General features: G+C 41.0%; 1 protein-coding gene across 6 annotated transcripts; it reads left to right on the forward strand.

Moving 5' to 3' along the window:
- sun1 (Sad1 and UNC84 domain containing 1) lies at window positions 1-27,601 on the forward strand. 6 transcript variants are annotated; one of them, XM_034142682.1, is made up of 23 exons: window positions 3,304-3,553; window positions 6,134-6,231; window positions 13,883-14,077; window positions 14,609-14,859; window positions 15,488-15,766; window positions 15,892-16,026; window positions 16,402-16,530; window positions 17,631-17,714; window positions 19,133-19,243; window positions 19,401-19,532; window positions 19,660-19,753; window positions 20,159-20,217; window positions 20,744-20,946; window positions 21,224-21,499; window positions 21,597-21,689; window positions 22,338-22,429; window positions 22,539-22,683; window positions 22,813-23,151; window positions 23,272-23,356; window positions 24,660-24,775; window positions 25,296-25,463; window positions 25,542-25,634; window positions 25,724-27,601. In XM_034142682.1, the coding sequence occupies exons 2-23, from the start codon at window positions 6,149-6,151 to the stop codon at window positions 25,838-25,840; spliced, it is 3,279 nt and encodes a 1,092-aa protein (XP_033998573.1). In that variant the 5' UTR covers window positions 3,304-3,553; window positions 6,134-6,148; the 3' UTR covers window positions 25,841-27,601. The 6 variants fall into 6 exon arrangements, with proteins under 6 accessions (XP_033998575.1, XP_033998573.1, XP_033998572.1 ...); XM_034142681.1 differs by lacking the exon at window positions 3,304-3,553 and adding an exon at window positions 5,475-5,696; XM_034142683.1 differs by lacking the exon at window positions 3,304-3,553 and adding an exon at window positions 5,704-5,853.
- The last annotated feature ends 141 nt before the right edge of the window (window positions 27,602-27,742 follow it).

Below are 27,742 nucleotides of genomic sequence, written 5' to 3' on the forward strand. Positions count from 1 at the left end.
GGAAAGGCGAACGTTAGAATAATGACTTATTTTCAGGGGAGTTTATTATAAACTTCTAGAGAAACTTCAACCTTAACTAACTTCAGGAATAATACATTCTACAGTCCGAAGCGTCAGCTTCAACCTGTGAGTAGTCTAACTTCTGTATTGATAATAATTATGTAAATTAATTTCACATGTGCTGTCCTGAACTGTCAAGAGAGGCTAGCCACACATCCAATCTGAAATATCCTGATAGCATCCTAACGTGTTGTCTCTGAATGCAGCACTTTGGGGGACATGCTCTGTATTTTCGTGGAAAGTTTGAATGTGAATAGGTTTCACAGGAAGCCCACAAGGAAGCCAAGAGACTGACTCGCCTTTGCATTTTCCTGACCAGTGCAGGAGCAGGGAAGTGAGTTAGGCTAAAATGGTAACTGAACAGTTTCTTTGGACAAACCTTCAAACTAGAATTATGGTAAGGCGTATTCAATTGTCTGGCAAAATATCTCATTTTAACTTACATCTTACTTGTTTGGGGGTGGCTATTTATTCGAACTTGACATGAGCAAAGTAAGAGCACCAATACGGAGCAAAGGGCTTCACTTACACTTACCACCATACTTTGCTGTTTGTTTAACAGCAACCTGGTCTTAAAATAAGTAGGTTTTGTTAGTCAGTGATAATCATTTGCAAGATGTTTACCCTGGTCCGAGGCTGTTCCAGACACAGAGGATTTGAATCATGACTTGAAAAAAAGAATACAACAAATACTGTGAGTTGTGGGAAGTGACTAACTACTCAAGTATTTTGAGGTAGTCTCTCTGCTTTGATTTGCATTTCCTTTTGTATTTCATACTTTCATTGGAGTCCATTGCATCCATAGTAACAGTTGTAGTTACTATGTAGATGCAAGTTATATAAAATACAGACAGCATTTTGTGGTTTAGGTTCCCAGCCTTTTGTCTTGGCACCCCTTTCAAGAAAGCAGTGTCTCGTTGTGGCCTCTGTCATTTTTCAGATGACTTTGAACTGTGAGCAGTACAAACAAAGGGAGACTTTCCTGCAAAACTTTCCCCATGGTTTCATGTAAATGACTGATGAGGCACCAAAGATAAACTATTTCAGTATTTCACAGAGAAAATAACTATAGGTTTTGGTATCAGGACCCTTTTATTGTTCTTTCCTCTCCCATTAATCATCTGACAAGAATTATTTTATGACCTCTGTCTTTTTCATAGAAGACATTTTGTTGTGTCACACTAGGAAAAGCACATTTGTTAATAACATTAAGGAGGTTTCCGAGTCCTTGTGGTGTGCATGCTTGCTCAATATCATAGGACACATAACTTGTCGATGAATCCATATTAACAATGTTCTAATAATGATATGCAAGTCAAGGGCAGTTTGCTGTTATATTGTGCATTTGTAGTAGTAGGACTTAAATGCTGTAGTATTACTTAAAGTAAGAGTATTTGACTTCTTTGTTGTTGGAGTTTATGATCTGAGTACTTTTTCCACCATGGCTGGTTGACCTGAAAAGCCCTTGCACGAGGCATATTAAATGAGAAGGCTTTGATAGAGGTCTTATCTAAACTGAATCAGGGTGTGAACAATCCTGGTGTTTAATTTTTGGCAGAAGGATAGCCCGCCTTCTGCAAGGTCTCAGATTGCATCCAAAGTCCATCTAAAGGTGCATCTAAAGGTGCTGTAGAAACTGCTGTCCAGCAGATGGCGCTTTGTCCAACCTCCTCTCATCAGTTATTGTAGTCAAATGTATTTGATTTTACTTCAAATTGTGTTATCAATGATTTCTGTATATATCTTTGTTGAAAATGTCCTGCTTCAACTGCAGAGAGGTCAGTAAAAGTCCTGCATTTGAAAGCTGAAAACTTTAAAGTACACAACTATTTCAAGCTGAATTGCACTTTATCAAAAAGTAAGGGTTATGATTTATCTTTGTACTTTACACATGTGATTATAGTTTTTACACATAAGTTATTGTTGAATGTAGCAGGATAAAATAATATGATGTCAGGAGCCTTGCTGTTAGTTTATTCTAGAACAGTTACAACTTTATCATTCTCATACTTTTAGAAAGAAGAATTTTCCCTTTTAGAAATATTAAAGTAACTTCTTCCTCTCCTTCTACTTATTTTTCTTCTTTTTATTAGTAGTAGTAGTAGTAGTAGTAGTAGTAGTAGTAGTAGAATACTAATAGTACTACACTCCTTGCAGAGAAGGTATAATCACATACAACTGAACACATGTGAGGTTATGTAGTGTGTACGTTCACAATTTGTTGAAGCTTGTTTTTGGACTCAGTTTTCCCTCTCTTTTGATGGAAAATACATTTTCAGCATGGGGTGTTCTGCTTTATATCGGCAGTGTTTATACATCTTTTATTGAGATAATTTCATAATGACTTAACTTATAGAAGGAACATTGTAATTTCTTCTTTCTTTCAGATGTAATTCATTGGTCAAGTCAATGTTGCAATAACATTCATGCCCACTTTTCTTCTTACTTCAGTCCAAGATTAGTTGTTGCCAGTGTGTTTCAGTGCTCAATAATACACCAGACACGGTCTTAGCTACTGAGGCTTTGCTCTCATTTTGTTCTGATCAGTTGTATTATTGTTTAGGAAAATAGGAGGACATTGAAACTTGTACATGGTCACACTGTATGACAGATTCAAACTCAAAGTAGGAATTGTTTACAGACTTTTCAGAGGGGTTTTTAGGGGTTGGAGATTTGACCTCATGACCTCAGGATTTAAACATCGCAGACTCTTTTCCTGCAATTAAATGGGGCAGAAATTCGGCCACATTTAATTCCTATATTCTGCGGCAGAATATAGCAATTCCCATCTTTAACCTATCACTTGTTTACATGATGATTGAGAGCAATATCCAACACTAATAACAACAATAATTAAGGTGAGCATTTAAAAACATTTTCAAATGTTGTGTCAACCAATTATGTAGGCTACATATACCAAATAATAACTGATAAAATAACTGGATACATTATTAGTAGTACGTTCATGATGTCAGAAATGTGTTGAGTTAAAGGTTGTTTTGGTGGCAGTTGGAAACAGGGGCTTTATGTATCAGTTGAAATGTCCTCCAGGGACTCAATGTCAGAGACAATACAGTGCTATGGCTCTCAGTGCACGGAGCTCCAGCTGCTGTCCGGTGCATGCCGTTGAACCAGGGCTGCTGTCCTCCAATAGATTTAAAGTGTGCGCCTGTCCGACAATAGAGGGCCGGGAGTGGGAGGATCAGCTCGGCAGCGATCCTTCTGGCTTTGTTACGCCAGGGAAGCCATTTTGGAAATCTGCTTGTTGTGCACTAGCATAACATTCTCAAGCTACTAGCAAACTTTTGCGTTTTTTTACCACAAAAATAACGTTAAGGATCTGTGTGCCGCAGTCATTTATAGCCTTAACCTTTGGGTGAGCGTGTCGGGATGCGGGCAGAAGTTTGCGCATCCTCCGCGATAGTACTGCGTGGATCATTTCCCTTTGGATTACGCTTTTAAATAAAAAGATACATGGACTCTAACCAGGCGGGCAAGTTGACATGCTACTATAAAAACATCCTATAGGTTAACGTTTCAACAATTGATGTTGTGAATGTGTCATTTCGTTTTATGCATATTTGTCTGTCTTTGCTGAGCTCCTTTACCCAACTAACGCAATCTCAGGCCTTATTTTCATGGCTAATTTTAGAAATCTGCGACATTACCTGACATTATGTGTTATCCTTCATTGTAATAATGCGTGGTTTTACGGAGAAATTGTAGAATAACCTGTATGATAAGATATGAGTAACCCAGTGCTTTCGAGAGTGACGGCGTTGTCTAAATACACTGCTTCTAAATTTAGCACTGGGCAATGAGAATGTAACGGCTTATATGTCATTTTGCTGGACCCTATGTCCAGTTATTAATAGACCGAATGTCTTTCAACGACACCGGTCTGCAGCACTGTTTTGACAGAAGCTGCACTAGTCACAATACTGTAGTTTGCCCTCTTTGTCGCAGGTGTTTTGCGTAAAGGAGCCAGCAAAACAAACGTGTGATGATACATTGTGTGTGGGAAAAGTGTCACTGTGTAGCATGTTTAGACTGGAGTGTGTTTGTGGGATAAACGCATGCTGCTTGTTGAACCTGTCTCCTGAATTATGAGCTCAAGGATTACATTATCTAATAGTTCTAATAGGAATCAGTCATATGCTGAAACAAAAACAAAACCCTCTTTATTAAGAACTCCAGCCTTACACCATACTCTCCCCTACTCTCAGTTCTGTAGATATAACACAGTTAGTAAATGTATTATAAGACTGTGGTTTTTAGTTAGCCCACATTCAGTGCTGGCATCATGATTCATTCCCCCAGTGCAGTCACAATAAACTAATCCTGGCTGAATTAAAGTGGCTTTTCGGATATTTCTGTTACCGTTTATCCGTCTTTTTGGCTTGGTGACTTGGAAGTGGATTTGACCCATGATTTAAGATTGTGTGTTGAGATTTTGGTTTCGGATTTTCGGAAAAAGCCATCTGTTTTATTTGCTGCTCCGTTTTTGCATTACCAGAAGTTTAAGTAAGAGTTAAACTTGCACAGTTATTGTACTTATTGTATGTAATGTGGAGCAATATTAGGGTAAACTCGGCAAGTCTAAACAAAGTGTTCCCCTTTCTGACAACCTCAAGTGTACTGCAATATTCTGTCCAACTCTATACCCCTAGTTACAAGTTTATTAGGTACACCAGTCAAAACTAATGCAGTCCAACACAAGAGTTCATCATGAGTAATATTGTATTCTGTTTTAGTTTAAATTATTTTAGAGAGCTGTTTATTCATAGTATTTTTTTTTATTGCATTAAACTGCTGCCTATCTTGGCCAGGACTCTTTTGCAAAACAGATTTGTTATCTCATTGAGACTTTCCTAAATAAAGGTAAAGAAAAAAAGAAAATACATAGAGGTGTTTCTCACATTTAGCCCAGTGTTCCCCAAACATTTTGGAATAAAACACGTTTATTTAAGCATAAATTGAGGCTCGCTGTCCCATTACTGTCTGAGATCAGTATTTGCATTTTCTCTCAAGATATCTTTCCACACTTGAGCTTCTTCTCACTTGGGTTTTGTTTAAATAAGTTCACTTAAAGACAAGTTGACCCACATTTGTGTATCAGAAGAACTTTGAAATGCCAGCCTAAAATATGTACACAAATCAGCCCCTCATTATAACAGTAACAACACAATCTATATAACTCATAATGTTAAGGAAAGTAGGATTAATTACAGGATTGGTTGTTTCAGACTCGATTAGTCTCTGCTGTACCTAATGAACTAGCAGCCGAGTGTATTATAGTAACGGTATTTGCACAGCTTGTTCACATAGTACAAGTTTCCCTATTGGAAGCTCGACCTTCAGAGCAGTCGTTTCCCGCCCATTGCCTAAAACTCTGCCCCACCCCTTGCTGTTTCACTTGGTTTCATAATACTGCTCTCTCTGTGTGCGGAGCTTCCAAGCAGTCACTAGGAGTAGCTGTCCTGGTGAGGAGTCTTTTGATTACAACAGGAGTGAGGATCGTCATTCTCTGTCCTGTCACTACCAGCCATTTCCGTCTGTTGCCGACCGGAGGAGAAGAGACAAGTCATTCATTACAGCTCCGTCAACAAGAAGCCACAGCCAACATGCAGGAAGAGGTCGGCCAACTCTAGTCCACTTTCAATACCACAGTTGTGTTGTTGTGTTCCCGAGGAAGAGGAATGTCCAGCAGCTCTCATTAGGGCCGGCTGTGCTTTCTGACGGTTGTAGAGTGTAGCAGTAACCGGTTGTTGTCTTTTCTTTGAAGGCCGCCCAGTGAGTAGCGCTAGAATTGATTTGGGAAGAGGTGGGGAATTTACCAGTGCTGTATTGTTTTCAGCGTGAAATGCAGTTCCTAATCTGTTTTAAAAAATACATTTACAGTGGGAGAACTTGAGCTCATTAGCACAACTAATTTTACAAGAGACAGGTTTAACAAGGCAATGCATGTGTTTTCGTGAGTGTGTGTATGGTGGTTACTTTGGGCTTGTTATCCTCCTCCAACATGTCAGCTTTGGCTTAAAGAGTCCTATTCCTTGCATCCTGATTCTTGCAGTTTAAACAAAGAAGAATGAACATGGATTTTTCTCAACTGCACACATATACACCGCCACAGTGTGCTCCAGAGAACACCGGCTATACCTACTCTCTCAGGTGAGACCTCAGTGCTGTGCTGCAATACACAGTCAGCCCTTTGGTATTTCAGTTACACCCTGCCTGTCATTTGTCAATCTGTACAAAGAATAATGAATCTTAATTGTCCTTGAAACCCTACTGTTGAATTTTAAATCAAGCCTTTGAAAGTGTAGTGTAAACCAGATACTCCATTATTCCATTTTCTCTGGTCTCGAATATGCTATTAAGCGCCGTCAACCTTAATGCTACTATAATTACAGTTGTCAGTGTACTCATGTCATATGTCAAACTAACACACTGAAAGGTCTATGCTGCCAAAAATATTCCAGAGGTGGTTTTACATTCACTGCTGGTGCTAGTTTTGTTTTTAGATGAAAAACCTGTTATAAATAGTTGTTTAGGATACATCCTGTCAAGCCATGCTTTCCAGTTTGTTCCAAAACAGGGAACAACCATGTCTTTTTTCTTGATTACATTTTTTTTACTTTACTGAGCTTCAGTTTTTTCCTTTTTTTTCTTCTTCTTAAAACTAAAGATTCCTCTGGTTTTGATGACTCAGCCCCATGTGTGTTTATTATGCTGCTAACACAGAGCATGCACCCTATTTACCTCAACAGACCTTTACTACACCTCTAACATTGTTCAGTTTTTGGGTCTCAACAAACTCTCGTCTCCAATGATGCTCCTCATCCATGCGTTGTTTCTGGAGCTACTCATCACACCTCATAACGAAGGTGTAGTCGACACACGACTAGAAAAGTCTGTGCATGTGGAGGAATGCTGATGTCTGTCACATGTTCTCTCAGAGCAGAGAGGGTGTGTGGGTCAGGAAATGAAATATCACCTTGCCTCATGCTTAACTCCCTTTCTGACTTTAAAAATGAGTTATTGGATGACTTTTAGGAATGGAGCCCTCCCATCGTTAAAATGAGTGAAAGTGTCTTGTAAACAAGGCGAGTTTGAACAGAGAACTCTCTTCTCCTTGAAGTTGTGTTTTGAAAAAAGACCCAGAGCAGTTCAAGTTGCTGTCTCTTTAAGCTGTAATTATATTAATGATTGTATTATCTATATTCAAATTGTAAGCATCTCTGGTATGTTTGAATAGGTTGATGCACACTGGCAATATGCCTGTTGGGTGTTTTCATGTTGAAATGTGAAATAGCTTGTCTGCTGAGGTACCATGACACAAGGGGCAAAACAAATAACACACAAACCATTAACATCCTCAGAATCTCAGGACTCCTTCATGTAAACACTGTGCATCCCAGCAATGCAATACACATTTAAAAAACGAGCCTTTTGAGTGGACTGAGCCAAAGCAAGATGAATGTACAAAAGCTAGTTTGACAAACCCGCTGGAATCCACCAGGTAGACTAAAAGGCTGGAACAAGCTTATCGTGTTCCTTTGAATGCAGTCAGCTGAGAAGCTATTAATGAACCTCGGCCACAACCCGTGGCCTTGATCCCAGGATTACACTAATAGTTTATGCTTCTTGACTAGATGAGAGATCTGTGGATTTAATAAGCCTGTGTGTACTGCAGCTGAGCCGAATGATGGATTCTGTGCACTTGATGAAATGTAAATCAGCTAACTTAATATATGGTGATGTCTTTGTCTCAGTCTCGAAGTAAATAGCAGAATATCGATTATTGACATTAAATGTTTTTGCTTGCTTGTTTAAAGTTCAGAGATATGAATCCATTCAGAGGGTCTGACAGCTGATTTTGTTCAGAGAATAGAGCATATCTGTATCTGCCAGCGGATACAAGAGAGCAGTGACGAGACAGACAGAGTCAGGTGACAGAAACCGTTGGCCCATCTGTTGTCAAAACTCAAAAGGGCTGCGACAAGTGTTGTCCCATTGAATGGTCCAGGAGAAAGAGTGAAAGGAGGCCGGCCAACAGGGTTTCCCCAAACACACCAGGGAGAGACCATTACAACTTGGAGCAGCAACATTTTTGTGAATGAATAATATCATGCATACAAGAAGGAAAACACTTTTAGACAGAAATGTTATAAGTGAATTGGGATATTCGTGTGCTCGCTTAAATTCCTTAAAATAGTTTTCAGTATTCTGTTTACTGGACTGATTTAGTGATTTCAGCCATAGAGACTATGAGTATAATGTTGTTGTTTTCATATCTGAAACATATTGAAGTTTCATTGTGCATTAAGGGATTCAAAGGAAACGTGCAATGTCTTGAATCTTCAATCCCCATCTTTTCAAATTGCAGATAAAATAAGCATGCCTTTAGTATTTTAAGCAAACTCAAAAATTGCATGTTTTAATAATTTTATAGGTAACATATCTGACGTAATCCATCCTATTTGCGTACATTTTTTCGAAAAATAGTATTGTACAGCTTTTTGAGGGGCAAATAAAATATGTAATATGTAGAAAATAAAACAAATAATGAAAGAGGATGGAGAGATGTGCTAGAATAGACACTATAAATTGAATGTATGAGTGACTTTATTATTTCTGATGTGATACACCGTTGTTTGCCAAAGGTGGTCTACAAATTGGAGAAGCATGGCATCAATAAAGGGCCTTAATATTTAATAATGTTGAAAGTGGGTCAGTGGGGCTGGGGTCTCTGGCTGTAGTATTTCCCCCCGACACACGATAGCTGAACTGTGACAGTAGTACGCAGCAGGAGTGACTGGTTATCTGATGCTGTGAGTGGCTGTCTGGGAACAGCAGCAGATACCAAATGTAAAATATTTAAACGACGAATGAGACATAGGCTACGTACCAACTTCCAATTCTCTCAAAGATATGTTGAATGCAAACAGAAATACCGCCTCAAACTGGTTGAAAATGCAGATAGATTTTAGAGGAAGTATTTTTTAGGATAAATGCAGTTGGTGCTTTAATATTTCTACGTGCATGTTGTTACACTCTGCAAGACAAGGTTCAGGGATGCCTGTAACAGGCGCTGTGCATGCTGCTCACACAGTTGTTCTGACATCTGGTCTGAGTGTATATCAGTTCATGCACGACCGGGCAAGTGTCAAGCAAATGACAGCAGCTGGTGTCAGCCTGCCCAGTGGTTGTGTTGGTTAAACCCACAACATCAGACCTTTTGATGGCTCCAAGCCGGCTACAGTCAAGGTTGGAGGCATTATGTTTTAGTGTTGTTCGTCCATACGTGGAAAGAACTGTCACTACTCTGATAAACAGATCCCTGGAATTTTTAAATACAAACATGTCTCCTTGCTTGCATAAAACACTTGTCGAGGTATTTTCTGTTTCACAATCAACCAGGCCAAGAGATAACGTTTATGTTAGATTGAGTAACTGTTGGAATCTCTTCATGTCCAGTCTCTGCTACGGATCGGTCTTTGATGAGCCAGGGAAATGTTTAAAGTGGTCTCCATCGCAACCACAGCAACATGAAACGCCACACTGTAGTGCAATGGAGGGGGAGCGAGAGGACACAAGTGAAGTGTTTTCTGTGGGAGGGAAAGTGAGGGTGGGCTGCAACGATCCTAATCACAGTGCTAAATCCTTCCCACCCAGAGATAGTTGGACAGACATTTGAAGGCGCTATGCTTGTTCCCAGACTCCCAGTTCCTGGCCTCTAGTAAATATAGGCCTCAGCACCTCAGGGGGAAAAACCTTCTGTAACGGTTTGATTAAAACGGGAAGGCAAAGAGTGTGCTACAGTGCTCTGATTTGGTACTTTCCCCAGACTTCTCAGTGCAGTATCATTTCAGTAAACACAGCATGGCCCCACAGGGAATTATGGAGGAGATATACATAGATAGTTGGAAATAGTTGACAAAGTACTATACTTAAGCCAAATTACAGCATTCAAAATGACATGATTTGATGAGAAGATCTGATGTTTGACTCAAGGCTGTTCACATTTGCAATAATACACATGTTGTTGTTTAAATATTGTAATCTGTTGCCAAGTAGGACAAGTATCTCTGAGTAGTCTCACCCGGTGCACTCCACACTGATGCTAACTAGTTTTATCCGTAACTTTGAGTGGCAGTTTATCCTACTAAAGACTTTCATTGGGAACAACACGCCCATGTCTTGTAAAAAAATTGTTTTTGCTGTGTTCTTGTGCGTGTGAGGGTTCATGCTTTCCTTACCACACGTTTGGTTTTTAAATTCAGATCCAACGACACACATGGTTTCTATTTCTCGAAGTTATGCGTGTGTGGTAGCCAGTGTTTTTTTGTTCAGGGTTTATTTGTGCAAGTCTGTTTAGTATCTGAGCTCAACACTGTAGACTTTCATCCAATTGTGTCCATGCTGTGTTCTCTGAACAGAGCACACTTTTTTGCATACACTATGCAAAGCAAGCAGGCAGGAGGTGGGTGGGTGGGTGGCAAGTCCCTTTTAGTGGCAGCAAAGCCAACATGGTACTGGAAGAGTAGACTCACCAGAAGGTATGTTACTAAAGTTACTTTCCTTTACCTTGGAGGGATTTATCTTTTGTTGCTCTGGTTGGATCTGAAAGAACAGATGAAAAGCAGGCTTTAACATAATGGCTGCTGCTGCGAATCCCAACCTGCCATAGAAAGTCTGTTGTCTCCAGGGTACGAAATCCTGACAAGCCTGTAAAGGGCCGACGCCAAAGTAATGGAGCTTCCACCCCAAGGGCAGATACTTTCTCAATGATGCAAACACATTCATCTTGTTGCAGTTACACCTGGATAAATAGCTGAGATCCAGTTATCCCATCCTGTAGGTGCATATGCACCCTGAAGTCTTTTTACATTTTTTAAAAGCAAGACGTACATCATATTCTCTTACAAAAAATAGATAGCTTTTTGAGAAACAGTTTATTTTCATTATCAATCAGCCTTCCCAGTGTTTAATTTGATTATTGGACGGTTTATAAATAAATGAAAAAAACTAAATCCCAATAGAATTTCATTCAAGACCAATTTGTCCGACCAACAGATCAAAACCTAAAGTTATTGACTATTGTGGCCTGATCATTTTTTTAATAAATTAAACTTTCTTTGATGCCTTTTCATGTCATCACACTTTTTTTTTACACTACTGTTATCCATATATTGTCAAATATGATGATATTGTTGTTTCTTGCATTACCCTCTGATGTCCACCAACCTTGATCCCCATCCTGCATGTCCATGTGGCTGTGCATTATAACGTGCGGTTTTAAAATGTAGAATCCTTTTCTGATCTAATGCTCTGTATAGTTGTGTTTTGTAAGAAAGCCAGCTGTGCCCACTGAGTGTGGGAAGAGAATCAAAGCTTCACTGTTATGTAAGGAGAGATTCCAGGAAGCTGAATGTCAGGATGGAAGTGTCTTCTTTCTCCATACTGTATGTCTGTCTCTTCATCTGTGTCTTTTTCACACAGTTCTGAAAGCACAATGTCTATTTTTATCACCCATGTGGGCCGTGGGTGCCGCCTGGGAGAGTGAACGGAACAGAGATCAATTTGGAAACCGATAACCACTGAAAAGAGTGAGCAAAACTATTTAACATTGTTTACATCTTCTGATGAGACAGACTGGGGTTTGAACGGGGTGTGATAGCCAGCACATAAGGTAGATCTTTACTTTTGTGCAGTCCGGATTGGTTTATTATACAGAGTTTGTTGTTAAAATAAAGATCTATGTGACTATTTTTTTAATGAATTGCCAGGTAGAGCAACATATTGCTGCATTAATGATTGTGCCTAGCTGTAGGCCACACAGACAAACAGACACAAGTCAGTTTTCTTTCCCACGCACGCCCTGCCGTGCCCAGCAGAGAGCTTCAGGCGCTCAGTCGGTAACACTACAAGAGATCCTTATCCATTATGTTCTAGACTCGTTTGATAAACTGTGTTGCATGGGTTTGTTTGTAAAACACGGAGACATACCGTAGTGAAGTTGTCTGTTGGCTCAGGATGTAACCTGTTAACACACTTTAATATACTTCTTTAGCCCTCAGGAATTCATATTATATTCATTTAAAGCAAACACAAGATTTGAATGGGACATTTTCATCAGACAAGCAGAGACAAAGATGGGATGGAAAATGGATTGTTCTGTGGTAATTGATTAACCTGGGTCTGTGTTTTAAATACCGTCCATGCTCAGCTGTCCTTGCATGGCCTCACGTTCTTGTATTGAAGGCAGTGTGCAACTATCCCTCTCAGGCATCTAAGTAGTACAATAACATGGGCTCTATTGTGGGTTACAAATACATTATGTAACAGTTGATATGAAGGTAAATCACTACTCACCGTTGCATTCCTTCTTGGAGAGATTTCATAGGTATGTGAGTGGGTAAGAGTTGCATTTGTTGCATATCTATGGCATTAGATTTTCACGCACTTGAATGAATAAACTTCCCTCTCAAAGATTTATGGAAACGGAAGTGGTGTAGAGCCTTTTTAGTGAGACATATTTCATATAAACAAACATAAGAACAAAGGCTTTGGTCCTAAACATGTGTCATTGTCCTTGGCATATGCTAAACAGTGGATTCTAGCTCTGGTGAGTTTCAGACCAACGGACCGTGGGCATGTGTTCAGAGGTTGGAGCAGGAGGCAGAGCGAGCAGGAAAGCACATAATTGGCTCTCAGTTTGTAATCCTCAGTGTGTAAAGCCAGAGGGCGGGCCAACGCTCAGGTTAGTTTGTTCTGCTTGTAGGACTTGGCCTTCATATACTCACTGCTGTGCGAGGGCTCCTATGGAAAGGTCCCTACTCAGGTGTCCAACAGGAAGTTTATTCTCTGCCCTCCAGTGACAGATAAAGGGCTTGGCTCCTCCTGTTCATCCTCCCTTTGCTGCCTGACCTAGTTGAGCCACATGCTAAGGGTTGAACACAGTCTGCAGTGTCCAGCTTGGTCAGGTCATTTCAGTTTGTGTTATTAGAATTCCGCATTAAATACAAAAAAGGTCAACGTTAGTAAAAGCAAATCAATAAGAAAGATAGATTTTGTTTCTGTCTTATAAAATGTACCTGCTTTGCCACTGAAGAGGGAGTGTGTATAGTCATTCTATTCTTTCTTTACATTACAATTGCTAAGAGGGATTAAACACATTTTTTAAACTTTTTGTTCCAGTGAATTTTGCAACTCTTCGCGTGTTGCCTGTTAGTCACGTCTGAATGTTGGCCTAGATTCTGCCTTCCTACTCTGCCAGGTGGGTGTGGCCCCGTGAGTCACAGCTGCATAAGGCATGGCAACGTTTACAACATTCATGGTGTGTTACCACTTATGGTTGGCTTTCGGTTGCAGTGAGTGGAGTAGATTTTGTTTTCTTCAGCCTACATGCATTCTTTGGGATGTTTATCTGGTGTATTTTTCCTATTGGACTTCCAGAACCCACTGTGCCTATTCTTTTGTGTCGTTTTCTCTCTCCCTTGTGAGTGAGTCATTTCCTGTTAGGCCCACTGTCAGCTGCAGGGAACAACAATATTAGAGCTCTCTAAAAGGACTGTCTGTTCCTATCTTTTGTTTGGTTTTGTTTCAAAAGAAAGCTTCTCTGAAGATGGCACACACAAGTGTAGGAGATCTCTTATAAGTATTGATATAAGGGTGAAGTCACTCGAGGCCTGTTAGTTGTTTGCAGATGAGTTACCGTGCAGAAGACTTCCCTCTCTGTGATTAACTGTCATCTTTTTTTCTTTTCCCCTCACTTTCCCGCTCTTTCTGCTCCACTCTTTCCTCCTGTCTCTCTCAGCTCTAGCTACTCAACAGCAGCGTTAGATTTTGAGAAGGAGCACCAGATTGCCGCCGTATACGAGTCGCCCAGGATGTCACGGCGGAGCCTGCGTCTGCAGACTGGTGCCGGTCACTATGACAATGAAAGCCTGTCCGAATACTCCCATAACCACAGCGACAGCAACAGCTATACCAGCACCAAGAAAGAGACACGGTAAGACTAGCAATAGATGCTAACACTCCCACTTAACTAATGCAGGGAATACATTAAATTAAGCATTAGCCTGCAGTTCAACTGTAAAAAAGGGACATGTTTTTTTTTTTTTTTTAAGCTCTCTCTTTTTTTTTTTTTTATTATAATAAGAGTATGTTTTAATATTTATGTTGGCATGAAATTGAGTGATATAACCATTCAACTTCTTCATGGCTGATAATTATTGTCTATCCTAAAACAAAACACAAAACACCAACAGCTGGACTGAAGTTGTGCAGTAACTTGCAGTAAAATGAGGTACACACTTAACTCTGAATACTGCCACTAAGCCGTGTTAAACGGTTGCATCCAGGTAGGGTGTCGTGTATAAAAGCTGGCATTTTGACCAACTCGGCTAACTGACGCCCTTGAGTGCGTTCTTTTTGTCTGACCCTACAATACTTTTCATTCTGTTGATCTTAACATGACTGGCATTTTCGTATCCATGCAAGAAAACTCACGCTCTTCATGCTTCCTTTCTCTGCTCTCTAGGGCGCTGCGAGGCAAAAAGCAACAGTCCAGTTCCAGCTCCCGGTCTCTCTCCTTAAGCCAAGCTGCTACACCGAGGAAAACCCTCTCCTTCTCAGCCGCTAATACCCCAATTAACAGCAACAGCAGCGTCATTCATGAAAGCCACACAGCGTCTGACGGATCGCTACTCGCCTCCATCCTGGATCAGTCCAGCCTGAGACAACGCACCCACACCACAACCACAACCACCACTTTTGTGGATGGGCACCTGGGTCAGTTATATTCTACTATATACTTTAATCACACTTTTGTCATTTGAGTATTTGTTTATTGAATTCCACCTTTCAGGATATTCAAGTTACATTACCTGCCTTAAAATGAGTAAATGACCTTTAGTTTTAAAGTTTTAATTATTGAGTTAGTCTTTCTTGGTCTTCATTGACTGAAGCATCTCAGTTCTGTGTGAATGCGTTTCCAACATTGTGTAGTTGAGTCTTGAGCCTGTATCACAAAGCATGTTTTCACTATCAGTTTTGATTTCTAAAATGAGTGATCTTGGATATCGGGTCTCAAAACTTCAATTTTGAATGAGAAGCAATAGTATCAATAATAGTCTTAACGTAAAAAGGACAAAGACGTTAGGCTACATGGCGAGTACTACATTTGGCCAATACCACTTGCACCATTTTCCTTATTATGATGTATGCTGCAATGAATTGCTCCTTTCACCTTGTAGTAAAAGATCTTGATACTTCCTCCATTACTGTATGTTTACTGTTCCCCTGTGTTATAAATAGAGCCATAGCATACTTGCTTGGTAATATCTTTACTACTACATTAAGCATTTAACAGTTCTCCTGTGTTTTAATGATTGTGTCTTAACACGCTGTTTTCTCTCAGGGAGGAATGACCACAGTTCATCAAGTGTGAACGGTGACGCCAGCGCATCAAAGTCCCACACCGCAGTCGCCAATGGTTACATCTGCAAAGACTGCTCGTTTCACTCTCAGACGGAGTCCCCTATCACATGTTCATCTTCATCATTATCATCATCATCTCAGGCTGCAGAAGCTTCCTCGGACGCCCTCTTTTCCTCTTCCTCGGACGCCCACTTTTCCTCTTCCTCGTCACCCTTCACAAGCATATACTCCAGAGACAGGACTCGAAGGAACAAGACAGGTGAGGGAATGTTAAGTTGGACTAAAATGTCACATTTGTCCTTCTCCGTGTTGAAAGTATTGGAGCTGGAACGTGCCAGTGTGTTGTGGTAATGAGAATATAATGGCGGTGGTGTCTCTCTGCAGGTGTCCTGGTGTCTATGTCTCACACGTGTATGCGCTACAGCAAGCGAGCCCTGGCTCCCATAGTGTCCTTAGTCACCCTGCTCTTCAACAATGTGCTCTGGCTCGGTTCAAGGGCAAAGAGCCCGCCAGGAAAAGGTACACAACAAGAGAAGTTCTTTACTCTTCAATCACTTCCCATCATACTCTGTTTTTTTCTGTCATTTGATGTGGTATTTGTTCCTAAGTGAGATCCCCGAGACCTTGACGAAAAACTTGACTCATTTCTCTTTTGCAGATAGTTTGAAATCTCATCAGTCATCATCTATTTCTCTTCCACATGTGACTTTACCACCTTTCTTTGTATCTGGCTTCTCAAAGCTTCTTTTTGTTTTCCTATTAGGGTTTCTATCTTCAGGGGATTTTTTGATCCTAATATCACACATTTGTATTTGTTTTATTTTGTGTTTCTAGCCATGTGTAGACTGTGAGTTTTGACTAACAGTGATTGTATGGGGGCGGGTTTGTCACCAGGTGTCCTTGTGTCGTGTTCGGACTCAATGAAACAAGCGGTGTCCTCCAGTTTTTCCCAACTGTGGCTGTTTAAGCAGAACACTCTTCACAGGATGATGGGCCACAGGGCTAATGGCTATGAAGGACAAGGTACCAGCCGTAACGATAAAAGGCAAAGGTCAAGGGTCACAGCTCCTGACCTCCTCTGCTGCTCTTCTGTTAATACTCTTTCTTGTAACCATTTCTCTCCTTTCTCACCTCAGTAAAAAAGCCTTATATTAGAATATGTAATTGAATTGACTTTGAAGGGCTTCTTGATAATCTCTGTTTCTCTCTCTGTTCAACTTTCACTTTCACATTGTCGCTTTCTATTTCTGAGGGAGGAAGTTTACTAGAAACTAAATTAAACTTGTACATTCCCAAGACGATTGCCTAAATTTAGACAGAACTATCACATGAAAAATAGAACATTTAGCTCTTCAGAAGATTAAAGCTTAACAATAAGAACTCCGGACATTGATAACTCTGCAGTTAAGGTTATAATTTGTACAAGGTCAGTTTTATTTCTAGTAAACTGCTGATTTATATATCCTTTATTTAACCAGGTAAAAGACTCATTGAGATTAAAATGATTAAAGCTGGTTGTTTCAAAGCTGCTGGTGAATGTCCTCTCAGGTCCATTTGCTGTCACCATGTATTAGGGCGGAACAATTGGGAAAACATATATTTGAGCAATTTCACTTATATTGAAATTGCAAGATGATTCACTTTATTGGGAGAATGATACATTTTGGGTTACTGTTCTCATGTTCATTACAAACAATTAAATATATATTTATTTTTGCGAGAATCTGTACCAAACAAAGGTTTTTATTCATAAGCTAATGAAATATGATTTGTGGGCAGATCTCTGCAGCAACACGATATTTAATTGCAGAATGATATTTTGATATATATATTATTTATAAACGGATATTATGACTCTTGCTATATGGATAATGCAATAATCCTTATTGTGATTTTAATAAAGTACCAATTCATTTTTCAGCCCTACTGCTTGACCTATTAGCTGTTTTCATGCACCCGTATTCTCACTGTCTTCATGATGACATCGAGATTTTCTGCAGGCCCGTTGATGACGTGCATTAACTCTCTTCTTCTTCTTCTTCTTGCATTGTTAAGCTCATCTCAATTTTCTCACACTACATGGTTTTTGTCATGTAAACAAATGTGTTGTATGTGTGTTGCAGCTCACTCAAGTTTCTGTGGAAGCATGAATGTGAAGGACCTGGTGACTGAGGAGGCCTCACATCTTAAACTCAATGGTTCCCTGTGTAAGCAGAGACACACACACACACACACACACACACACACACACACACACACACACACACACACACACACACACACACACACACACACACACACACACGATCTCTTTCTCTCTATACTTGGAACGTTTCTGTGTGGTAGCATTGACTGACTTAGTTAATGATATGCGTGACCTGTGTTAGGACCACCAGGCAGAGGTTGTGTGAACTGCTTTAACAAGTCAGCAGCCTGTTGACCGTTATGACCTGCAGATACTTTCCTTTCAATGAAGTTAGTCCTTCAAACCTGTTTTAAGAGTCCAATTTAACATCAAAACGTACCTTCATAAATGATGATACACTTTGGACTAACAGCTTGCTTGTCTTCAAACTAGTTTGTTTTTATCTTGCACAAATATTATAATAACAGATGTTTAACATAAGTAAAAGAAGAGGTCAAGGGGTGGACGTTTCCCTAAATTGAGAAATAATCAAACAAATGTAAAAAACAAACTTTCATAAAAGGTCCCATGTCATGGCCATTTCTACTGATCATAATTCCATTGTTGAGGCATACTAAAATACATTTATATTGTGCAGTTTTCCAAAATCGCATTGGTTTCTCATACAGCATCTCTGTAAATATGTGTATTCACTCTCTGTCCTAAACGGCTTGTTGGAGCTCCTGCCCCCCCCCTCCCACACACACACACACCCGCAGCCTGGCTGGGAGTTTGTGTGTGTGCTCAGGCTGAGTTCTGCTGTGTCTCGCCGACCCCACACCAGTGAGCCAGCTCACAGTGTCCCGCTCCTCGCAGCAGCGAGCCTCGCAACGTCCTGCCGAGTGTGTGTGTGTGTGTGAGGAAGTCCGCGGATTGGTCCAAACGTAACGGCTCCGCGGACGTGACGTTACGTTACGTCACTATACCCAAATACGTCACTATACCCAAGAAGTAAACAATGGAAAAAGAGAAATCTCCAACGAGGCGTTCTGGGGCAGCATAGACAGGTCTTTTCTGTGTTAGAGTTTTACTCGCTACAGGGTGTACTTTGAGGGTTTGTGACTCTGCAGATCGTTTACATACATACAAATCTACATAACACACAAGGGGACGGGTAATAACCGGAAAAGCATGACATGGGACCTTTAAGGAGACACAGTTTAGAAATGATCACGGGCATGTTCTCATACATCTAGCTGTCCATGTTGTCATCACATATAGTATATTGCATATTGTTCATCATGCCTGCACGTGGCCCACTTGAACATTCTTTGTATTTCAAACATAAATCAATACATTTTAATTTCTGTTCCTTCGCCTAATTACGAATTGCATAACTTTGTTTTTGCTTGTAAGCCATCCTAATGCCATCCATTCACACATCCTTTGTTTTTTTTGTGTTTTCTGTTTGCCTGCCATCCATCATGTCGGCGTACACAGGCGATGACTGTAAAGGGAAGCAGCATTCAGAGACACACACCGTCCTCCTCACACAGTCCTCCAGGCCTCGACGCCTGGTGGGGGCGCTGTGGAGCGTCCTAGCTTATGCAGGTTAACCAGCAATTTACTTGCGTTGATAACAGCCTGTAAATATACTGTTAGAAGAATGTGTTTAGTACTCATACGTTTATAACTCAACCTGTGTGTAGATGAGTACACGCTATAATCGATCAACTAAACACTTTCCCTCTTTCCCCTTGTCTTCTAGGTCACTGTCTCCTGCAGCCAGGCTACTGTGTGGCGGGAGCCGGCAAAGCGTTGGGGTCAGGGGTCGGGACAGTGGTTCGGACAGTGGTGCAGAGGCTGCTCTCCGTCTTCTGGATGCTCCTGGCTGCTCCAGGTCGGTGGCACTTTTTTATCTCATCTTGTTACGATGATGTGTCGTCTCTGCTTCTTCCTTTAATAGCTTGGTCAGATTGTGATCTCATTCTCTCTGTGTGTGTTTTATATTTATTCCATCGTCCCAGTGAAGGCAGGCCGAGGACTCTTGTGTTTTCTTGCAACAGGATGGTACCAGCTGGTGTCTCTTGTGTCTCTTCTCAATGTCTTCTTTCTGACACGGTAAGCCCCCAAATATTTATCTGAACCTTCCGGTGTTGCAATGCTCAAAAGGGTTAACTGTTGTCAAAACATTTAAAGAAAATATATTTTTGTAATAACAATTTATAAAATAAAAATGTAAAATGCATCGCTCGTAGTGATGAAATTGAATCTGCAGCCCCGAAAGGCTAAACAGAACTCTCCTTCCACTTTTACTATTACAAAAAACGTCACCACTAACTGTTTAGCTCCAAACAGACGCAGTAAACAACTTGCTGATGAATATAGGACCGCATTAAGTGGCTAAAGAGAGGAAATATTGGACTTGCATACACTCCAAGTGAATGCTATCTTTGCTCCACAACTGCTAGATGAATCAACAGCATGTACTTGTTTATCTGACCATAGTGTATCTCTGTGTTTCAGATGCCTTCCCAAACTCTGGAGGCTCCTGCTATTCCTTTTGCCCCTTTTGCTCCTCCTTGGTGAGTTGATCAGAAATGCTCTTTTCCTTTATCACATGGGTAACCTATTTACTGAGCAGGTACGGAAGAAAATCAGTCTGTACCGAGGCACTAGATGTCCTCACAAGCACACATCCCCAGAGTATGATGCAAATCTAGAACCAGATTCAGGTCAGCCTTGCTGGGCTTCTTGTGAGTTACTTCACTCAGTTTATTTTTTCCAGTTATCTTGCGAGCTACTCCTTTTGGTTGACGTACTTTCCTCTCATTTCTAATATATTATGTTTTATTTTAATATTAAATATGGATGCGCTTGTTCCAACACTTTATTGCATCTAGTGTCTATGACGTTTAGGTTAATGGAAAGATGCCAACGTTTAAATAAAATGTAAATATTGTTTGAATAATAGTGTGTGCCGCTGTTATATTGGACAGAATGTAAAATACATTTCTGAAGGGACCAAGTTTCACCACACACAAGAATAAGATTGCAATGAGTGGCCAAAGAGTGTGCTAAAAATCTTTACTTTCTGTTGTCTATATGCAGCGTTTTGGTTTTGGGGTCCGTCCGCTGCTGCCATACTTGCCTACCTCCCAGCCATAAACCTAACAGAGTGGCGTCCGGCGTCTCCCATCACCCTCCTGTCCAACTTGGTGCCAGCTGTTGCTCCGGCCCCTGCCTCTGTCCCCGTCCTTCCAGCAGAGACTCTAGTGGAGCAGACCCCAGCCACCCCGGTCTCACCGGCACCGGTAAGATGAAACCACGAGCAGCGCTAAAACACTGTTAGAAGTCACTGAGTAATATGAGAGTGTGAACTATTACATTAAGTATGTTGCGGTTAAAGCACTTTCTAACAGACATTTTAAACGCCAAAAGTGCTTTGCCCTGTACTTCAGTGCACACAGACACAGTTTATAAATAAGATAAATAATGCTTTTGTGCTTCTGGTCATATGCAGGGCCGTCTTAGAGCCACCACACATGGTGACCTTTTTTCTGTATTTCTTCAAAATCTTCTCCTCCTCAGCCACTCCTCCCCCCTGTGGCAGTCTCTAGTATTGACTTGGAGCGCCTGGAACGTGTGGAGGGCAAATTAACCCTGCTGTGGGATCGAGTCCAGCAGGGTGAACATAAGCAGGATCAGAGTCACAGGGACGTGTTGGCTCTCTACAGCTCCCTGAAAGAGCATTTCCACACAGAGACAGACAGAGAGACCCTGGGACTGTGGGTGTCCTCCCTGCTGGAGAACAGACTGGGCGTGTTGCGGGGGGAGCTGGAGCAGGAGAGTACACACAGAGCCCAGGTGAAGAGATTAGGATAAGTCCTGAGTTGTGCAATGTTTTGCTCTAAAAGCTCACTTGTATCTCACTTTTCTTTCTCTTGATACCTTCTCCATGCAGAGTGCTGAGCAGCAGCAGAAGCACCAAGAGGGTCAGGCAACACGGCTGGCTGATTTAGAGTTGTGGCTCAATGCTCTGACTGCCAAGACTGAGGTAAGTTAGCAGAAACACTGCTCTTCTACTGAAAACCTCTTAACTATGTGTCTGCAAGATAGCTTATTTATAACACAATTATTCAAACTGAATATAAACCTTTATATACAGCTTAAAATAAATAGTAAAGGCAAGCAAGAAACATCTTATTAACCATGATTAAATTAAATAATCCATATTTCATTAAAGAATAGAGGTCTAATGGCAAACAGTAACAAAGAATACACTGCAGGCATTCATACAAAGCCTGAAGTTTAAATATTAACCTACAAGGTTCAAGGTTCAAGGTTTTTATTTGTCATACGAACATAGCTACAGTGTTGTTATGACGATGAAAATCTTAGATCACAGGCTCCTCCAACAGTGCAACCCAATAACACAGATAAACAGAAAAATATAGTGCAAGTAAATACAAAAAGAAAAATAGTTTACAAAGTGAAATAGTGCAATAAGAGTCTATATGCAAGTTATTGGACAAACACAACTATTATTAAAGCATAAGCTAAGATATGGTTGTTTTAGGTCTGTTTACAAAGGAACAGTGCGGCGGTATTGAAAATATAATGTTCTTCCTAGAAAATTCGAACTGTCATTGTAGTTTATGTTTTTTCGGCTTTCTTCAGTTATTCTTCTTGATATTTATCGTAGGAGGTGCAACAGAGGCAGCAGCAGTATGAGCACGAGAAGCAGGAAAAGGAGGAGGAGGTTGTCCCTTCAGCAGCAGACACGGTTCCTGTCAGGTACAGACACCAGAAGAACTGTGTTTCTTAGTATGCGCTATTCACATTTTGTGAGCAAATTCTTCAAGATTATGGCAGCTCACATGTAGATGCTGTGTCTTCTTCTTAGTGTGGGCGTGAAGCAGGAGGAACATGATGCTCTGCTAGCGGAGGTGAAGAGACTTGAGCTGGAGCTGGGCAAAATCAGACAGGATCTGCTGGGCGTTGTGGGATGCAAGGGCAAGTGTGAGCAGCTGGAAACACTGCAAGAGACGGTACGCAACACAACTATTAACTCCTGTTTGGGCTATATTCTGCCCTCACTGTGATGCAGTTTCCTGAATATTTAGTTCCTGGCATCCATTTGTTTTAATTATTGGTTCTCTGTGTATCTTTCCCCCCAGATATCAGCCCAGGTGTCCTCCCAGGTATCCTCCCAAGTATCCTCCCAGGTGCGTAAGGAGCTGCAGGCTCTGTTCTTCGGCAGTGGTGGGTCAGGAGCGGAGCAGGGAGAGGTGCCTGAGTCTCTGATCCTCTGGTTGTCTCAGCGCTACGTCAGCACACCCGACCTGCAGGCCTCCCTCTCCTCACTGGAGCACAGCATCCTGAAAGACGTGTCCCTGCAGCTGGAACTTAGCCAGGCTCAAACCCTGGGAGAGGCTGAGTCCCAAGCCAAGACCATCGTTCAGACCGTGAGCGGGAGCGTCCAGCACACTGCTGCTGCTGAGGGACTGACGAAAGAGGTAATGAACATAAACTGGAAACATCATTATTGCAGGGGAAGCTCTTTAAAAAATGTTATTGGCCATGTGTTTGAGGCTCTTCTTTAATTTGTAAGTCTTGTGTTGTGGTCTATTCTCCAGCAAGTGGCGCTGATTGTCCAAAACGCTTTGAGGCTCTACTCCCAGGACCGAACAGGCCAGGTGGACTATGCCCTGGAGTCTGGAGGTAAGAAGCAAGACTGACTTCACTATCAGCCTGTCTGTCAAAGTCAAGTTAGGCTGCATCAACAAAATGGTTCTTGTACAGGGGTGTGTGCGGGTGTCAATAAATGGCTCATTTGTGTGATGTCATGTTTTGAACTTTGAACACCCCAATGTAGGACAAGTATACTTTTTTTCTCAACTGAACTTTTTTTTGTGTGACCTTGACATTTCCAACCACAATGAAACGCAAATGCATATTTTTCACGGCTACGACAAGAGAAGACGTTGGCTAGTAGTTACACTTCAGTAAAATACAAGTTTCTTAGACTGAAGTTGTTTTCAGCAGGGAGAGACGGAGATGTTTACTGTACTCTCTCACAACGTGATTATCAATCAGTGTCTCATTGGGCTGCGTTTCTCTAAACGTTGAATCTGTTTGAACTTTTCTAATTCACTCTGTGATTTTTTTCCTGAAGCTCATTTGCACCTACCGTCATTTAGATGGGAGAATCTGTTTTTTAACCTTACTGTCTGAGCTGTTGTGAATGCAGCTTTACTAATGGGTAGAAGGGATCAGCAAGCTAGCTGCTCCATCACTCAGCATGGTGCGCTAATGCATGTCTCTTACATAATGAGGGTGCATGCATTAGTCAGGCTGGAGGACAACAGAGTATTAACAGCAAAAGCTCAGGCTCTATTGTCAGGTGTGTTACTGAGCAGTCTGTTGACCTACATGAGAGGCACAGTAAGTATTCAGATATACTCCATATAATCACTACCACCTGTTGCATTTCCGGTCTGTCTCTACGATAGTGCGGCTTGGGCTTGGGATTCAAAACCACTGTACGTTAACAGATTTAGGTTGGCCTCTCACGATAAACAATAAATAATTGCCATAAGAAATATTGTTTTCGTTTTGAGACAATTTTTTGCAAGTGACATATTGATAATATAACAGCATGCTGATATTGTACACACTTTGAAAGGGCAATGAGTATTCTAAAAAGGAGCTCTTTATTTCAGGCAGGGCAACGTGATGTGTGGGCGTATGCTTTCCCGTTAAGCTACTAACAGTTAGTTTGTTGTATGAGTCTCTCTCCTTATGAGAAGTAAAAGCCAGGGGTTGAAGCCCATAATAAAGGAGAACTGTACATGTAAGGACATGTTGACAGATGGCTTTAAGGATAAAGATGCTGTGGCAGTTGGAACCATACACCCAAGCTGAGTGTGCAGTATGATGGACTATCAACTTCCAATATGTATAACTACACAATAAAGTACTACATTCAAATTGACACTTCCTCCTGTCTCCTGTGTGTTTTCAGGTGGCAGCATCCTCAGCACTCGCTGCTCTGAGACGTATGAGACCAAGACGGCCCTCATGAGTCTGTTCGGCCTGCCTCTCTGGTACTTCTCCCAGTCTCCACGGGTCGTCATCCAGGTGAGTGCCACCAGGATATATCCATGAGAGTAATGTTTATTTCACTAAGTAAGTTAAAGGTTATGTTCGCAGTTTTTCACTGTTGTCTTAAAACAATGGCAACTTGTGAACTTTGAAAGCTTTCCTTAAAGCCTTTTATGCTGTCATTTCTCCTTCCTGCTTTTAGCAAGGAAAGAGTTTTGCTTTGACTTACACAGACTGCTTAAGCATCATATTGGCTTTTGTCTCACATAAGATACACTCAAAGCACACAGTAGGGGTATTCTAATGACCACTATCTAGAGAAAGAATAATTGCAGCGAGCAAAACCCTTTTACAAGTTCCTATCATTTAATCCTGTAATGAAATGTTTGCGATCATAGAGTGGTTCCTCTTTGGTTGATGAATTATAGGAATTTTCTGTTGTTGTAATGTAATTGTTGGAAATAAAATTGCTTAGTAGAAACACTCATTCTCAAGTCCTTGTTGCCGTTATGATGAAACCTATTTCAGCATTTCTACTCTCACTTCCTCTCCTCAGCCCGATGTGTACCCCGGTAACTGCTGGGCGTTCAAAGGCTCTCAGGGTTATCTGGTGATTCGGCTGTCCCTCAGGATCCTGCCCACATCCTTCTGTGTGGAGCACATCCCTAAGGCCCTGTCTCCGACCGGAAACATCACCAGCGCGCCACGCAACTTCACTGTCTTTGTAAGAAACATAACATAAAGCCTTACAACTAGACACGCTGATACATTCCTATTTTGACTGATGTCTGTTTGTCTACAGGGTCTTGATGATGAGTACCAGGAAGAAGGGAAGCTGCTGGGGCAATACGTGTATGAGGAAGATGGAGAGTCACTGCAAACCTTTCCTGTTATGGTAACTTAAGACACACCTCCTATTATTCATCAAAATGAAATCATTGTCTACTAGGATGTTCTGAATATCCCCCCCCCCCTCTCTTTCAGGAGCAGAATGACGGGTCCTTTCAGATCATAGAGGTGCGCGTGCTGTCTAACTGGGGTCACCCAGAATACACCTGCATGTACCGCTTCAGAGTACATGGAGAACCTCGGCCTCAGTGAACCAGCCACTACCATCCACACTCATAAATGACATATCACAATATCTGTACATAGCTCTCGCCAACTTCTTTTTAAACAACAGGGACGGGACTCGGCAGAACTCTGTGGACGTTTTTATATGAAAGACATGAAGACAATGAAGTTGTGGATTGTAAGGAATGTTTCCTGGCTGAATCATGAACATGTGTTTTACAATACTAAAGAATCGCAGGATAGTCTGTATGTGGACTGAGTGATTTCAGAAGAAGAAGAGAACCTCAGAAGAAGCTAAAACTCCCAGTCCTCTTTTTGTCAAAATGCCTCTTGCGCTGAATCAGCCCGTTAGGGGCGACCGGCTCCACGGAGTGGACACATCCATCCCTCTCTTGGCACCTTCCACTCCTACAGGGAGTTGGACGCTTAGAATGGGGTTTATGGAATTATAGACACATCTCCACCATTTCCTCATCTGCCGCATCTCAGTCTGATTTTGGTTTCTGTACTTAATCATCTATATTTAACTCTGATTTCCTGTGACTCTACTATTTTCCGGATCATAGCCACTTTTGCCTGTGATACTGAACAGGCATGTCACTCCTTTTGTTGCTGTCAAGTCTCTGAAATGACTTTACCTGAGCTGTTTGGGCAGCCTTCAAAACTGCACACCACTCACAGTGGATATATAAAGTTCACTACATTCAAGGCCCCATGCATCCACATAACCTTTTTTCTTTGGGAACTGAACATGTTGCCTATGGACAGGCTCTGAATGTCTCCTCAAGTGAATGCTTGATGCAAATCATCCTTTAACTTCACTCCAACAGAAGCAATCAACACTATAACCACTGACCTGAGCTTTGAGCTGTTTTAGGAGGATCCTCACTTTGTAATTTAGACAAGATATGTGTATGGTTATGGATGGACTCCAGGATTAACACTTGCATGTGACTCTTCCCAAACCATTCTCCTAACTTGCAAAGTAAATGCATCCTGGATTTACATGAGGTATGAAGGCGTTGGGTCCTGTGCCTGGATCTCAAAATACTAATGACAGATGTCAAAAGCTAACTAAAGACTGTAATTTAGCTTTAAACATCTTGCTGTCGAACGCTAAATGATTTAATTACTCCTGTAGACAAGAGTGTGATTTTTCTTTCCTGATTCTCTAAAGAGGCGACTGTGTCTCCCTCTAGCTCAGTTTTAAACGTCCTCCTCACATGGGCTCCTCTATTCTGAAACCCTGAAGGAATGTATTCTGTATATTTTATTGTTGATAGTCGGTCCTTTATAATATCTGCTTTTATCAGTGTTGCTTTATAAAAAAATCATCCTTTCATAATTATCATGTATTACTACCATTATTTCTACTGTTACTCATCGTGTTGTTTTCCTTTATTTTGTTTAGTTTTTTGGGGGGGGGTTGGATGTCGAAGGATGCACTGCAATGACTTGTCAGAGAAATGTTTGTGGCACAGGTCTTCAGAATTTGTTTTTTTAATTGAGGGTGTATGTATTCATTAATTTTGGTTCCAAATATGGGGAAGTCTAAAATGTTATGTATAAAAAAATGTTATGTTCACAATATTATTTATTAACAAGTCAATTAGTGACGGCAAGATGTGAGTTACTGCGATGTATATTTTGTCAAAAGCTGTTCAGTGCATTTTGGAAGCATCTTGGGACTTTTTTTTTTTTTTAAAGATAAATGGCTATTTTTGTTCAGTCATGAGATGACTTGACTGCTTTGGAATATATTCCAATAAAGATTTTAATTTTGAAGAACTTCTCTGAGTAATATAATAATGACTAATGACTAATATTGCTATGCTCTTCCAGCAAAGGATATATCATGCATTTTGATCATCGTGAAATACGTGTTTTGCATTGCAATATTCTTTTTTTTGGTAAATGTGTTTGTTTAAA

Source organism: Trematomus bernacchii, unplaced genomic scaffold, assembly GCF_902827165.1.
Source record: "Trematomus bernacchii unplaced genomic scaffold, fTreBer1.1, whole genome shotgun sequence".
Lineage (NCBI taxonomy): Eukaryota > Metazoa > Chordata > Actinopteri > Perciformes > Nototheniidae > Trematomus > Trematomus bernacchii.

Bases quoted from the DNA above. Each gene is read 5' to 3' on its own strand.
- sun1 (XM_034142681.1), top strand. The intron at 19,244-19,400 runs GTTAACCAGCAA...CTTGTCTTCTAG, and splicing joins GAGCGTCCTAGCTTATGCAG to GTCACTGTCTCCTGCAGCCA. The intron at 24,776-25,295 runs GTGAGTGCCACC...TCCTCTCCTCAG, and splicing joins CTCCACGGGTCGTCATCCAG to CCCGATGTGTACCCCGGTAA.